General features: G+C 37.9%; 1 protein-coding gene across 7 annotated transcripts in view; it reads left to right on the top strand.

Annotated features, from left to right (window-relative positions):
- The window catches only part of atp11a (ATPase phospholipid transporting 11A), a 116,724-nt gene that overhangs the window by 89,282 nt on the left and 11,498 nt on the right, over positions 1–15,944 (top strand). For 5 of the 7 annotated variants that reach the window (XM_017699055.2, XM_017699057.2, XM_017699058.2 and 2 more), the window contains exons 19-29: positions 133–384; positions 1,018–1,198; positions 1,942–2,044; positions 3,390–3,535; positions 4,657–4,716; positions 4,853–4,980; positions 9,680–9,815; positions 10,460–10,483; positions 12,232–12,297; positions 12,473–12,576; positions 13,538–13,703. In XM_017699055.2, the coding sequence (XP_017554544.1) occupies positions 133–384; positions 1,018–1,198; positions 1,942–2,044; positions 3,390–3,535; positions 4,657–4,716; positions 4,853–4,980; positions 9,680–9,815; positions 10,460–10,483; positions 12,232–12,297; positions 12,473–12,576; positions 13,538–13,703 (1,366 nt within the window). The remainder of the gene's footprint in view (positions 1–132; positions 385–1,017; positions 1,199–1,941; positions 2,045–3,389; positions 3,536–4,656; positions 4,717–4,852; positions 4,981–9,679; positions 9,816–10,459; positions 10,484–12,231; positions 12,298–12,472; positions 12,577–13,537; positions 13,704–15,944) is intronic. The other 2 variants (XM_017699056.2, XM_017699061.2) reach the window with 1 other exon arrangement.

The following is a 15,944-nucleotide window of genomic DNA, read 5'->3' on the forward strand; positions in this document are numbered from 1 at the left end:
CTGTTTTGCACTACAAGTATGGCTGAAAACCTTGGTTGACTTACTGCGCTTACATTCCCTAATATAAACATTCTCTAATATAAACCAGAGTTTCACTACTTGCACGCTGATGGTCTTCTCTCATTGGCTCAGGCTGCAGGACAAAGCAGCGGATACCATTGAGTCTCTGCACAAGGCTGGGATGAAGGTGTGGGTCCTGACAGGGGACAAAATGGAGACAGCAGCAGCCACCTGCTACGCTAGCAAGCTTTTCCGCCGCAACACGCAAATCCTGGAGCTAACCACCAAGCGCACAGAGGAGCAGAGCCTGCACGACGTCCTGTTCGATCTGAGCAGGACCGTGCTCCGACAGCATGGCAGCATGACCCGAGACACGTTCTCTGGGTGAGTGGATGCTATAGCTTGATGAAATGGGGAAAAAAGAACAAGTGCAATAAATATATTTTAGCAAAACACTTAAATATGTACAAGAACATATTAATTACAAGAACGTAAACAACAGTTAAGTATTGCTGAGCCTAGTCCAATTGTATGTTGTTAAAAGGCTTGCTCTGATTGGCTGTTGGCAGGGAGGGAGAAATCGACTGGAGCCTATCCAAAATAAATTTCAATTGTCCTTTCAGTCAAGTTACCAATGCAGTTGCATTTAAACTTTCAACAGCAGTAAAAAAAAAAAAAAAAAAAAGATAAATGATGTGAAAATTTAGATTATCACCCAGCTCACCAAGTAAAATATTGCTTGTGCTCATTTCCAGTATGTTAAACTCAGCAAATAATTAAAATTTGTGCACTAAAATGTGCAGGAAAATGACATGTTTAAGTTTGTCCTCTGTAGATGATGTTAGAAAATTAACAAAATATGCCATTTGATTGGGGGGTTTTCAAACCTTTCCTGCAAACTGAAGAATCTAAAATTTGTGCCTGGTTTAGTCACGATATGGACAATTTTGTTTGTGAATTGTGCTGGAACTGTACAGTGTAGTCTTGTTCTACATGCTCATGTGTCTCTCCACACAGTCTGTCCAGTGATTTTCAGGACTATGGGCTGATTATTGATGGAGCAACGCTGTCTGCGGTGATGAAGCCAGCGCAGGAGGGCAGCGGCACTGGAGGAAACTACAAGGAGATCTTTCTGGAGATCTGCAGAAACTGCAGTGCTGTGCTCTGCTGCCGCATGGCACCACTTCAGAAGGCACAGGTAACTCCTCCAATGACATACCCTGAAATAGGACGTCACAATTTATTACTTAAGGAATATATTTCAGGTGCTACCAAATAGAGTAAGTCTTGGATAAACAGCGTTTAGGCTTTTATTTTGTCATATGATTATTTCATTTGTCTTGCTCACTTGTTTTAGAATTTCTGAGTGGATCAAAGCGGTCTGACCCCAGACCAACTACAGCTCCTCTTCATTTCCTTTTAATATATCTGTCTGTGTCTCTTCCTTTCTGCTTCTTTATCTCTCTCTCTCTCTCTCTCTCTCTCTCTCTCTCTCTCTCTCTCTCTCACACTCCTCTCTTTCTTCTGTCTCTCTGTCTCTTTGGCGCATTTTTATTCCTGCCTTGAGATCCTGCTTTCTTTCCATTTACAATTGAACTGACCAGTTATTTGTGTTTATATGGGTTGTCATGTGTCACTGGTATTCTGTGCATCTGAGGGACAGTACAGCTGTTTGTACAAAGAATTTTTCATTGGCCTACACAAAAATGAGCACATTTCAGTTTTGTTGTTTAGCCTTTTTTTATTATTATTTTTAAATACTTTATAGATGGCTTGCTTGCAAGTAAAATTTATAGTGACAGCTCTAATTTACTGCCTTGTCTGTTGTTTTTTTTGTTTTTTTTTTTAGTCATTGTTTTCCATGTTACCATTTTTGAATGAACTATTCCTTTAATCTCACCCCTGTTTTCCTGGCTTGAATTGATTTTTTTCTATTAACAGATTGTTAAGCTGATCAAGGCCTCCAAAGAGCACCCCATCACTCTGGCCATCGGGGACGGGGCCAATGATGTCAGCATGATTCTGGAAGCTCACGTGGGCATAGGTAAGCACATGGTTTGACTTTTTCTAACAACTGCACGAAATAAGATTTACTCACAAATCACCTATGCTGTCTTAACTGCAGAGAGGATCTCTTGCACTTGGCATCGCTCAGTGTATTTTGATCATACTGGATTTTGATCATACTCCTTGACTGCTTAACTGTACCAATAATTTTTATAGTTCTATTTTTTGTGACAAAATAAAGTGAATCTGCGTTTTAGTCATTAGTTATTTAGAATTATTATTGTGTTTTTTTATATAATTTAAACATCATTACAGAAATACATACTTTATATTTGGCTGATATCAAACACAGCAAGAGACTCATGTAAATGTACGTGATGCCCTTCATATAGTATATATTGGCTTTATCAGCAATCGCAGGATGCTGCCCATAGGACACTGTTGGCTAGTATTTTAGGTTGGTGGACTTTTCTCAGTCCAGCATTGACACTGAGGTGTTTAAAAACTCCATCAGTGCTGCTGTGTCTGGTATACTTATACCAGTACAACACACACTAACACACCACCACCATATCAGTGTCACTGCAGTGCTGAGAATAATCCACCAACCAAATAAAACCTGCTTTATGGTGGTCCCGGGGGGCCCTGACCACTGAAGAACAGGCTGAGAGGGTGCTGACAAAGTATGCAGAGAAACGGATAGACTACAGTCTGTAATAGTAGAACTACAAAGCGCTCCTATATGGTGGAGCAGGTTTATATGGTTTATCAGCTCCTACAAGTGGAGCTGATAAAATTGACAATTAGTGCAGAAACAAGGAGGAGGTGTACTTAATAAATTGGCTGGTCAGTGTGTATGAATATGTGTGTACCATGAAAAGAAGAAGAGCTGATGGGGAAAATACTTTTTCATTTCTCTAATAAAGGTGATATTAATGACAATATATAGCATTGATATTTTTCTATGTGGAATGCGTATATACAATATACTGTCCAATTGAGATCAGATCAAATGAGATGAATGTTAATACCAGGTGAGAGCAGGACTAGTTGCTAATAGAAGTTGTGACAATAATAAAATATTGTTTAATTTTATAATTTATTAATATAAAATTAAATAATATTTTATTATTGTCACAACTTCTAAGGGTTAAAACGCTGTTGCCTCATAAATGTGTCATTGCTTCCTGTATTAGGTAATAATTCGTCACACAAGCAGTACAATAGGACACAAACATGCATAAATATCATTTGACTCTTAAGCTGGCAATTGGTATTTTCTTTGTACCGCCTAACCCCATTTGTGTGAATCACTTCCCTACGCTTTGTATCTTCCCACGTGAATTGGCTTCCAAAATATTGCCTGCTCTTTCTGTCCTTAGGCATCATGGGTAAGGAGGGGCGCCAAGCAGCACGTAACAGCGACTATGCAATTCCAAAGTTCAAACACCTGAAAAAGATGCTTCTGGTGCATGGACACTACTACTATATCAGAATATCTGAGCTGGTGCAGTACTTCTTCTACAAGGTATGCTTTCATGATACTGCTACATGCTAGAAGTAATAGTAAAAGTAAACTGTTTAAGACAATACATGATAATGTGTGATTATTGTAGTGATTATTGTAACTGTTACCTGTAAAAGTTGGGAGTATGTGAAGTGCTAATAAAAGCCTGAAAAGTTGGCATTGGTTCATAAATTCTTCTTGGCCTTAATTGAAAACAGTACAAAACAATGTAATGAGCTCATGAACTTTTTCCATTGGTGTAGTTTTCTTTAGCTATATGGGGCTTTCATTGTCTTATTTTGTGGATCATAATGCGGCAGGCAATCATCTAAAAGGCAGCATATGTTGCTCCAAAATATTTATACATGTTTCAGTGCCTTGTTAATTCTAATACGCCCATACCATTACAGATGATGGCTTTTGAAATTTATGCTGGTAACAGTCTGGATGGTAATTTTCTTCTTTGGCCTGGTGAACATGACATCAATTATTTTCATAAACAGTCTGAAAGGTTGACTCATCAGGCCCACAATACACGGTTCTACTGTACATCAGTCCATTTCAGACGAGCTTGAGCAGAGAAGTTTGTGGCGTTTCTGAACATTGTTGACATGAGGCTTCTGCTGTGCATAGTGTGATCTTAACTTCCACTTATGAATACAGCAAAAATGGTGTTTATTGTTTGTTTTATTCATTTAAATACAGGTCAAATTATATCACTTTTTAATTTTGCTTTTCACATATATCCCAACTTTTTTGAAATTGAGGTCAAATATAAATAAATTGTGATGTCTTTGCACATAATCTACACATGAAATAGAAAAATAATTCCGTCAGTTCATAACTGCATAATCATAATGAGAAAAGCATAATCATAACACAGCTTTGTAGCTAAGTGTATGTTTTTCATTGCAAACAGCTACAGTTTCTTTTTTAAGAAACTGTAGCTGTGCCACCAAGCTATCTTGCTATTTATAGCTTCTGAGTTCACACTTCATACTGTGAGGTGTTTTGTTCACTTGGGACTGCATCTAGTGAAGATCTGTAAGTGTTTCTCTCTCTCTCTCCCCCCCGACACACTCTCTCTCACTCTCTCTCTCTCTCTCTCTCTCTCTCTCTCTCTCTCTCTCTCTCTCATCTAGAATGTGTGTTTCATCTTTCCTCAGTTCCTTTATCAGTTTTTCTGTGGCTTCTCCCAGCAGGTAAGCATTCAGCCCCACCAAACATTTCTTTGGATGGCACATTGTGTGACTGCTGTCAAGTTTGTATGTTCTTCTGAGTGTCTTTTTTTAGTCTCCTGTTAAATGTACAGATGTCTTCTGCTTTGTCATCCTGCAGCCACTGTACGACACAGCATATCTCACTCTGTACAATATCAGCTTCACCTCCTTGCCCATCCTGCTCTATAGTCTTATTGAGCAGCACATCAACATGGACATCCTAAAACGAGACCCCTCTCTATATAGGTGAGTCTACATGTGTCCACCGTATGACAAGATCAGATAGCAGAGAATATTTAAATGAATAGTAAAAAAAAATGTACTTTACACTTTTTCTCTCTTCCAAGTTTAGTCAGTCCAACAAGACATGGTTGGTGTCTGAGGTTTGTCTCTTTAGAGTTGTACTGCACTTACCAGGTTAATATAGCTAATAAGAACATTTTTCCACTACATAAAGTATTGGAAACTTTGCCACCATAAAACTGGAGCAGGGCTTTTCTCTATTGGCCATCAGTGTAAGGCTGAAGTTCCAGTTTTCTGTTTTTTGGAATCTGTTCAAGATTAATACCTACAGAAACTATTGGTAGTTGAGTGTGTTCTTCTCTGCCTTTGGTAACAACTAAATTATTTAGTAAATAATTCTCTGAAGCGATACGCTCGTGACTGATTTGCATTGGGCACTATTACATGACCAGTAATGCTGCCTTTGTGTCGAAAAACATTGTATTTTGGACGTGAACACACACCACAATGTCATAATTACTGGTGGGAAACTGATTTTTCACTGAGTGCAAAGCAATGGTGACCACTGATGGTTGTATTGTAGCCTGGTTGCAATTTAGTTATTTAGCAGCCACACATGAACACACAACATTACTCATCTCACAAGCATCCTGCACTCTTTATTTTTGCAGCAATGCTCAAAAACATCCTCTCTTTAATGACAGAAAACAAAGTAAACAAAAAAGCACCGTTCCTTTCATAGAACAAGGGTTTTTAATCATGTTTTCACATTAGATAGAGGAAAATATAAGTCGTGCTTGTGTCTTAACATGCCTGAAACGTCACACACTTGCCTTAAGGTGTGTGAAGCTATTCAGTGATTTCAAATATACTTACGTATGTGGTTTCTGACAATGTATGGCACACTGTTATTCATAAACAGACAGAATTCTTCAAGAATTTACCAGCTCCTACAATCCTTTTTGTTGTGCTTTATACTTGTCCAATTTTATAGAGAATATTATGCCATACAGTGTCAGAACCTATTTAAGAAAGTCTGAGATTAATGAACAGCTCAACACAGTTTGAGGCAAGTGTATGATAATTAAAGCAGAAGTTTGTTTAATGCTTCAGTCTACATAAACTTCAATTGTTTACTAGCTACATAAACTAAAGAAGCAAGCTTGTGGCTGGTTACCTTTGGGCTAATGTAAAATTTTGTGCGGATTTTGTTTTTCAGGTTAAGGTTAAAGTAGTGGTAGGATTTGAATTTGATAGAAGCTTTTAAACATATGAAGTTTTTAATGCGATTAGGACTACGGATTAGATCATGCTAACTTATCTCCACCAGTGTTCTAGCTTAATTAGCCATGCTAATCATTTAGAGAGCTGTAACCCTTTAAACCTGAATATGTATGTACGTATTAAAGCCAATCGTATTTCTTATTTTTACCCCTACCCCTTGTTTTCGCGTGTAACCCTCCCCCTTGAAGCTGAGTTACAAGGGGTAGTGGTTGAAATCTTCCCCCTATGAAATGGGACAACCCTTCAGGAACCAGGTACATCATCAGTTGTCGTCAGCGACTTTTATCTAAACAGACAAGACAAGGTTTTCCAGCCATTTCCAACACTCCAGCTGTGGTGATCTCACTTGTGTGTCACATGACGGGACAGGCGAATCATATTTAAAATAGCCTGAAAAAATAATCAGGACATGTTTTCCTGCATTTTCTCCAGACTATAGCAATAATGGTACATCACACTGACGTTTGCCATTTATCTGAAGGAGACTGAAAAGCAGGGTGCTCGCGATTCATTCACAACTTCAGTTTTAGGCATCAATCAATAAATCAAACGAGTCACCGAATAAAAAAGAGCACAAACAAAAAACTACATCACGTCATTAACAGCTACTAGCACTGCTCTGTAGGTGACCCTGCCAGTCTGCAGTGACAGCAGAGGAGAAAGAGGGGAAAGTCCAGCTCCTCACTGCTTAAATACATTTAGGGCATCATACACCATCAAAGAGGGGGCAATTATTTATTATCGCCACCAAGAATTCTTTGGTGGATTGAAGCTGAACTTTAGCTTTTTAATCGCCAGTTTCATGATCGAATTTTCCTGTTCCACCTTAAATGGTGCAGCAATCTCAGGTACCAGAAGGTGTAACTGCTGCACCATTTAAGGTGGAATGGGAAATTTCGCCAGGTAGCGACCGAGACATCAGCGTATTACTAGCGATTTTTATGTGTGTTATGAAGGAAATTACCACAAAACGTTATTACAGTGGTTTTTACAATTCAACAACGTTTTAACAGAGACAAACTTACATTTTTAAGTATTTTACATTTTAAGTATTTTACATATGTGTCTCTTTGGTCGCTTGTGCAACCATCTTGCCAATGATTTGCAGAGTATTTTCTCGTAATACTCTGTTCGTAGTGCACCTCTGAATAATCTCCATTTGAAGGGCCATGTAGCCCTAACATTTCACCCTACCCCTCCATCTCAACAACAATCTGGACAACCCTACCCCTAGACGTGAACGTGCAAAACGGAGGGGTAGGGCAGAATTGTTAGGAGCAAGGGGTGAATGGGATTGGGCCCAAGTCGGGTTGTGTTGTAGTAGATCCTTTTTTTGTTGGTTAGGCAACAAAGCAAGTGACATACCTATAACCATGGATGACTTTGGTATTTTGGGGCTTGCTAGCTTCTATCTTTGGCCCTCTCTCTATGAGCTGTGTATAAATCCTTGTCTACGTGTGGGCTATTTATACCCACCCTATCCTCATTTCGAGATGACTATCACTCGTACACACACTGCGCATACACAGTCACACCTCGAAATGGGTCAGAGCGGGCCACTAAATGGAGAGGGAACAGATGGAGGAGTGTTTCTTGGCTGTCCAAGGCTTGAACAGTGATAACAGCAGGGCTGCTAATAAAAGCTTTTACTGCTCCTTACCCCTCTTCCATCTCACTTGATATTAGATTCTGTTTATGAAACCCTTACAAATGGTGCAGTCGTTAAATAGCCCAATTTTCAACAAGGACTTTGTTTATTTTCAGATGCAATAAACTGATGCTAGAATTGCGAGTTTTAAAATGCCTTGATATAATTTATATTTCCATTATTAAAAAATATTAAGACATTCTGTATCTTATCCGCACCATTTCATTGTTTGTGCTTTAACTAAAAGCTGAAGATGATTCAAGCAGTTGGTCGTAGCTGATCTTGTTAGCACTGTCGCATCTTTACATCAGCTCACATTAAAATTTACAAATATTTTTGCTTTCTCCTGTAAAGTTACTATTTGGTAAAACATGTTTTTCTATGGACAGCAAAAATATATGCACAAGCTTATACGACTTATATGATTTGATCAGAAAGCAGTCCAGAAACAAACTGTCAAGTTTGAACTGAAATCTTCAGGAACATCGTGATCAATAAACTTCGCCACTCCACACATGGTCTACAGTAACAGCACCTCTCATCACTTCACCTAAAATGGGTTTTCAGTGACATTGAAAGTGGAGCTGCACTGTGAATCATTTGGTTTTCCATGTTATGGGCCCTTTAAACTATATGTTTTACTCTTTTCTCTGTTTAGTCCATTCAAACTTTATTCATTCTTGCTCATTATTGTGTTAAGAGCCCAGACCCGTCTGAGATACTGGCCCGTATTATTAATCTTGCAATGAAGGCTTTGTTTGTTCAGCCCTTTGCTTTATTCTGGTGATCGATCCGCTATTTTCCTCTCGCTTGTGGGCGTAATTGCAAACAAACTGTCTCTCTTACATGGAGGAGGAAAAAACAAGGCTGGCTTTTGGCCTTGTCTGGATCATTGCTCTGTAGCTATACTGCTTTTTAAGTGCTTAATCAATCTATAGCCATGCTCTTAAAAGTCCCAAAGGCTTCCACCTTTTAGCTGTATGTTAGAGTGTTTGTAGTAGTATACTGTGTAGGAGTTTAGCTTTGGTCAGTAAGGGGTTTTTATCTGGAAAATTGAGGACCTCTCAACATTGTGCTTTAAAGTAGAGAGTAAAACTTATTTAACAGTTGAATCAGTGAAGAATTTGTAATAAGACTCATAAGTGACACATACATATTTATGAACTACACTCACTGGCCATTTTATTAGAAACACCTACCTTGTAGGTCAACCTTGTTTGTAGCCTATCCTTGTTTGTATCTATTGACATATACCATTTATGTTAGCTATCCTAACTCTGCATCAATGCCAAATAGTTTTGGATGGTGGGCATCTCTTCGCCTATCAATGACACTGACAGGTAAAAACTCCAGCAACACCACTTTGAGTGATGTGCAGCTGTAAGCAAAGGTTTGGGAGCTATAGAGCCCTGCTGATGACATCCTGTATAAATAAAAAAAAATGTGTGGCCACGCCTTATTAAAGCGTGGGAACAAGATCCTAATGCTTAATGATTAAGTTGTGGCCATGACTTAGTAAAGCCCCTGGTGAAATGATTTCAAGGTTACACATCATCAACATAGAACAAATCTCTGCACATTTTAATGAGTAGTTAATATTTATCTGCTGAGCTTAACATATTAGGGAAAAAATGAAATATAAGATGTGGCCTGTGTTGATCTGTGTTCACACTTTGGCTGTAGGAAAGGTATTAAACTAGAATTCTGAAAGAAACAGGGCAATATAGGCTGTGTTTTTGGTAACGTTTTTATTTTTTTGAATCTCCACAGAGATATTGCAAAGAATTCACTGCTGCAATGGCCAATCTTTGTTTATTGGACGTTTCTGGGGGTCTTTGATGCAGTGGTTTTCTTTTTCGGCGCGTTCTTCCTGTTTGACAACACCACCTTCACCAGCAATGGACAGGTAAGGCCCTCATCACCCCAAAGTCATGCACCATTTTTTGTTTGATATGTGTTTTGATTCAACAAATCACAGTCTTCTTGTTTTCTTTCCTCCATGGAGAAATTTAGCATGAGTAAGTGTGCGAGACTTGCTGGATGACTGTTTGTGGCGTGTGATTGGTCGGTTGAAGCGCTGGTTGTAATGGTTCCCTCGTTTGTTACTGTTTGTATCTGTGGTAAAGTGAAGGACGTGAGCTAGCTCCGCAGACTTCGTCTGTCCTCCTTTTTTTGCACACGTTTCTATAACCATTACGGGTGCTTCTCCGTGTTCATGTATACGACACAAAGCATGCTGGGTAATCAGACATCTTTCTCTGTGCCATTCAGTTCGATTCATATTAATCTTTTTGGATTGCTTTTTTTGCCTGTTTTGGTTTGATTTTTTAAGTTTTATAACATCCTAATTTTTCTTTACTTTCTTGCCCTGCCCCCTCCCCCCTCCACCCCCTCTTCTCTGGTTGATTTGTTTATTTATTTCTCTCTCTTTCTGTTTCTTCTCCTTTTTCTCCTTCCTCTGTCCTTCTACTTCTGCCTTTCCTCTTGTCTTCCTTTCTATTTTGCCTTTTTTCCCCTTTTTTTGTTTATTGCTTCTCTTCCTTTCCTCAGCTAATGGCCACCAACACACAGATGGTAAGCCTATCCCTATCTGTCTCTCATCCTCTTTTTAGTTTTAGTTTGGTCTGTTTCTGCCCCTCCCCTCCCTCTCATAACCACATCTTATTAACGTCCTAGTTCTAAAAACAAGCCCCTAAACCTTTCTTCACTCGTTCACTAGGCCTGGGTGCTGTAGGTTTAGCCCACCTCCCCCCCTCATGTTTCCCCGTCTCATTGTGTAGTTCAGTAGGAGTACATGTTGTTTTGTCTGTGTGTGCGTGTTCAGTGCGAAACACTTGCGACGGGACAGATGTCGCTCTAGTCGTCCTTGTAGGTTTGTCGGACTTCATCTCGTGCCTCACTGCAAGGGCAGTTGTCCAAAGAGGAGAGAATGATCAGACAGGAAAGAGAATATCTGGTCACATGATCCTTCATGGGATAAATTTTATTAAGTGGAACATTTAGTTTTCCATAAAATGATGGGTATATAACTGAACCTAGAGTGGCAGTCAAATGTTTAGACACATCTAACTGAATTTCCCATAATTATAAAAAAGGCCATATCATGGAGTTGTCCTTGCCTTTTTTTAAAAATAAGAAGTCATTTTTTACTAAAAAATAAAAAAAATACAATAAAAGTATGTTGTAGCATGTCCACATTAAAGCATGGTGTACAATTTAAAATTTTGTGTAGTTATAGCCAGTAATGACTAAAAAGAAAAGCCCAGCAATTGTTTTTTTAACGCCTTTACTCCTTAAAGTACTGCTGTGTCCAGACATGTGACTGCTACTGTATTAACTACTCCTAACTGAGTGACATCAGTAAAATAACTTTGCGCAGTGTTTTAATGACTAAAAAACTCAGTGTTATTAGCATCTTTGTGAGACCCTTCGCCCTTGCAGTGCTTTTTAACAACAGATTTAATTTTGATTGCTCACACTGGTAAGTTCACAGTGCATCATGTGTCATCTGTTTTACTTTGGTATTAGCAACTCATCAACTTCACGTGGTGTTCACTAAAGCTCTAAATACACCGTCACATGCTGTGTTTCTTCATGTTTGCTGTGGCTTGTTTTTGTTTTGTACTTTATTGTATTTTTATAAATTGTGATTCATGCTGCTGAAAGGTAAAGTATATGAGCACTGCTGTTGACGGCTCTGCTTGTGTGCTGTTTTCGGAGTGAGTCATTGTGGTAAAGGATGGTCAGCGGATATGAAGGAAGCTACTAGAAGGGCCGTCCGTTGTACCCCTGAATCAGCTGTGTGTTTGGACAGTAAATAGTGCACTGCACGTGCACATTCAGTCAGACAAAAACAATTAAAGTTTTATTTTGAGCAGGCTGCATTCTGTATCCATTAAAGGACATTTATGAAGCTTTTAGTGCCTAAAATGAATCTGGATATTGCATCATTGAGTTTACCGTTGAAGATATCGATAAAAAACATTACTGAAAAAGTAGTGAGGGCTTTGTTTATATATTTGCTAATGTAGTGAGACCTTAGATAGGAAGGAAAAAAAAGCAGTTTCACTGCCAGGACATAACAAATGCAGTTTTTGGACATTAAAGGCAGCTAAATGGAACAAAGCACTTTAGTTTTATCAATCAATACAATGACTGTGTGGCTTGTAATAGGTTTTATAAGCAAATTCACAATTTTAAATAGTGGTAAGTGCTGTGGTAAGTAGTTTAACTCAAATTACTGCTTTTAAAAAATATCTTTGTGTAATATTTGTTTATATTAAGTTTGTGTTATTGCTTTTATTGCTATCTTTCTGTTGCAGATGTTTGGAAACTGGACGTTTGGAACGTTAGTGTTCACAGTGCTGGTATTTACAGTCACGTTAAAGGTAGCGCACCACGCACTCACACCCACGTACAATTAAAGTAGTGCATCATTGATCACACTTCTGTGTTTTTGCAGATGTGAAGTTAGCCTATGAATGTGATGCAGTTTCACATGTTCACTTTCATATTAAACTGAATTGTTCTATTCTATCTCTAATTGTTATGTGTGTGCTGTAGCTCGCTCTTGACACACACTACTGGACGTGGATCAACCACTTTGTTATATGGGGTTCGCTGCTTTTCTACGTGATCTTCTCACTCCTCTGGGGGGGCATCATTTGGTACGTTTCACCTCTTCTAATGAGAATTCAGGGTTTTTTTTGTTTATTTAACTGTAGATAGAACTGCTGTTTTTCTGGGTAGTAACATGAGTGAGCAATACGAAAATGTTATTTTCTGTTTGTAGATATATTAGTGGAACCATTTCCTTCCACACCTCTCCTAAAAGTCCAGTACTTGTAGTCAACATCCAGCGTTTAGTTTAACTGATCACTTCTTCATTAAATTGAATTAGGTGTGCTGATGAAGGGATTCATATTCTTCTAACCTTTCTATATATTTACTTTATTTATCTGTGTTAAGTCTGACATTTAGTTTTTACTGGCAAAAAACATAGTTACTGCCGACATACATTTAATGGGCCCATATCATGGAAAATGAAATTTCTCTGTTTCTTGATTAAAAAAAACATTCACTCCCATTTAATGCAGTCCATACATAGCAACTAAGCTCCAAACAGCCCACTTTGCATTCACAGTTTCAGTATATTTTCAATTCAATCTACAGTGGTTTAGCCCTGCCCACTGATGATGAAGTTATAAAGAGTGTTTCAGCCTGGGGTGCTTTTTGAATAAGGCACAATACATAGCAGCCATTCCAAACCAAGCTCCTCTACAAAAATCAGTCTTAATGGCACAGTAAAAAAATCCAGTTTACTCTTATACTCTTACTCCAAGTGTTATTGATCAGCCAAGACATTGGCTTTGTGTCTAAAGTTCCTTCAGTTTTGAAACTGGAGCTTTGAGGCTAATATAGATAAAAAGTCATGGAAGTTTGTAACAATTGCAGACTGAACTAGCTTATTTTGCTGACTGGGAAAATTGAGTAAATTAGATTTTTATCCAAACTACTAAGCATTGTTATAGATTGTATCCTGATGACTAGTTGCATAACAGTTTCAGTGCAACCCAAGTCATTACAATCATTCAGTTTCTACATTTCTCTTTCTGCCCTTGCCAAAAGGCCATTCCTGAACTATCAGAGGATGTACTACGTCTTCATGCAGATGCTGGCCAGTGGGCCTGCCTGGCTCAGTATCATACTGCTGATTATGGTTAGCCTGCTGCCGGACGTGGTCAAGAAGGTCCTGTGTAGGGCGCTGTGGCCCACCACCACTGAGAGAATACAGGTATGTCTACTTATGCTTGTGCAGTATGTGTTGTTCTAATATTTTTGAGAAAGAGTAAAAGTGCTTGTCAAACCACAAGTAAAAGTCATTTTCTGGAGTTTAATCTGTACAAAACCTACAGCAATGAGAACAGTACCATTTAAGACCTTTGGACACACCTGCTCATAAGCCTTTTCTTATTTTACTATTGTACACATTTAGAATAGGCATGAAGCTCTGAAATAACACAAATAACACACATGGAATTTTGCAGTGACCAAAAAACAGGTGTCCTCAATCTTTTGACTGGTTAATGTATTAATATTACAGTCATAATAATGTCCAAAGTGAACACATTTTAGGGTCACAAAATGAATATAATAGTATTTTAGGTATTCTACTTTTTTATTCATGTTTATCAACTGGTTCTAGATTTATGTTTGCTATGGATCAGTTCCGAGCCAAAAGAATGTAAGTGGGAATTTGCTGTGAACATTGAGTGCACTTAGCTGCAGTGTTCCAATTCTGCTCTTCTTTCAGTCTGTTTTCTGATTTTTCCATCTGCAGTCTATGATAGATATACATGATGATAATAATTGATATTAGATCTAATTTTACAGCAATATTAGTCATTACAGAAAGTAGAACAAAATGTTTAGAAGATAAAATATTTTACAATAAAAAAAAAACAAGAATTTTTGTGGCTTGTTTTTAGAAGATGTCCTTTTTTGGGTTTGGAGTGTGCTTGTGTGTTTTCTAACAATATGAACTGATTGTCTGTCTTTCTCATTCACCCTTTCTTTATACATACCTTTGTAGTTGCCCAGAGGTTTTATATTGCTTTAATTTAAAGTCCTTAATGTCGCAGTTTAGCATTAAAAACTGTACACACATAAAAATGTACACAATTGTCCCCTTATACCTAAAGTTATCAATCATCCAAGACATGTTTAGCATCTTAAGTTTAATTCCTTAGTGTTGCATACATACTTTGAGTCTAATGTTGCTAACAAGTAATAAAAGCTTATATCCACCAGTTTAGCCAGGTGCAAACTGCATATCGCTGTTGTCGGAACAAAGCCTTGTATCTCAATTTTTGACATTTTTCAGTTTTTGACGCAATTTGAAAAAACTCTTTACCCTATACATTGTTTGTAAATTTTATGAGGAATGGACTAAAAGAAATAACTCAAAATGACTTTGAAAAATGTCTGGTTCCATTGACTTATATTAAAAGTAAAGTATGTTCTTTCCTTCTCCTGTAAAGTTACTTTTTTTTCAGAGATACAAGGTTTTGTTCCATCAACAGTGATATATAAGTTAGGGATGTGCATTCCAATTAACTGATATGAGTATGCACAAGAGTTCATAAACTCAGCAGACATTTTTTCTAGCTGAAAATAATGTGGGGCTGTAAGCTTATCTTGTAAAGTGTAAAGTGAGCTAACAAGTGTGATGCTGGATGCTGATGTAGACCCTTATGTGATGTGCCAACATGTTATTTGTCAGAGAAATATATTTTCATTTTTTCTTAACCTAACAAACATCAGCTTGAGTAGCTAGCCTAGTTAGCAATAAAGCTGTACTGTCTCTGCCTTCTCTCACAGCTTTAACAGTGAGTCCTTGGCAACACGCTCATGTTTTGGCAACATGAGAAAAAACGCCACATTTCACTCAGTTGTTAACCTTTGTTTTCTCCCCGTGATTAAACATGACTTCAGCATTCGAATACTGCCACCCTGAACAGTTAACAGAATCCTGAGCATCTGTGCACATCCTTAACCCTAAAGCATCAATTACCTGCCACATGCTATGTTGAGTTATTAAGTAGTCTCATGTAGCCTTGTTTTTGTGGCTTGTGTCATTGTTTTATATACTATTATCTATGAAAATGGACCAAGGTTTGTACAAAATGATGCGCTTATTGGTGGCTATATGTTAACCTCATAGCTCCAGTGCAAACAAGTCTTGGGGACAGTTGTGCGAAACCTTTTTTGCTGAACAGTCCTTTAAAGTTTGAGTTCAATAATAAGAAGATAAGTTCACTAATAACTAAAACATCTAGAAAAATAGCCTACACTGTTAGAAATAAAGGTACCATGCAGGTACATGATTCGTTCATCAAGGTATAAACAATGTAAGTGTACCCTCGAAGGTGCAACAGCGGATTAAAGGTCCAATTGTGTACCTTAAATAAGTTTTTCCTAGTGGAAAAGTAGATATTTGTATCTTTTTATAAACTAATGTTTTAAAACAGAACAA

The sequence above is a fragment of the Pygocentrus nattereri genome, chromosome 12 (assembly GCF_015220715.1).
Source record: "Pygocentrus nattereri isolate fPygNat1 chromosome 12, fPygNat1.pri, whole genome shotgun sequence".
Classification (NCBI taxonomy): domain Eukaryota; kingdom Metazoa; phylum Chordata; class Actinopteri; order Characiformes; family Serrasalmidae; genus Pygocentrus; species Pygocentrus nattereri.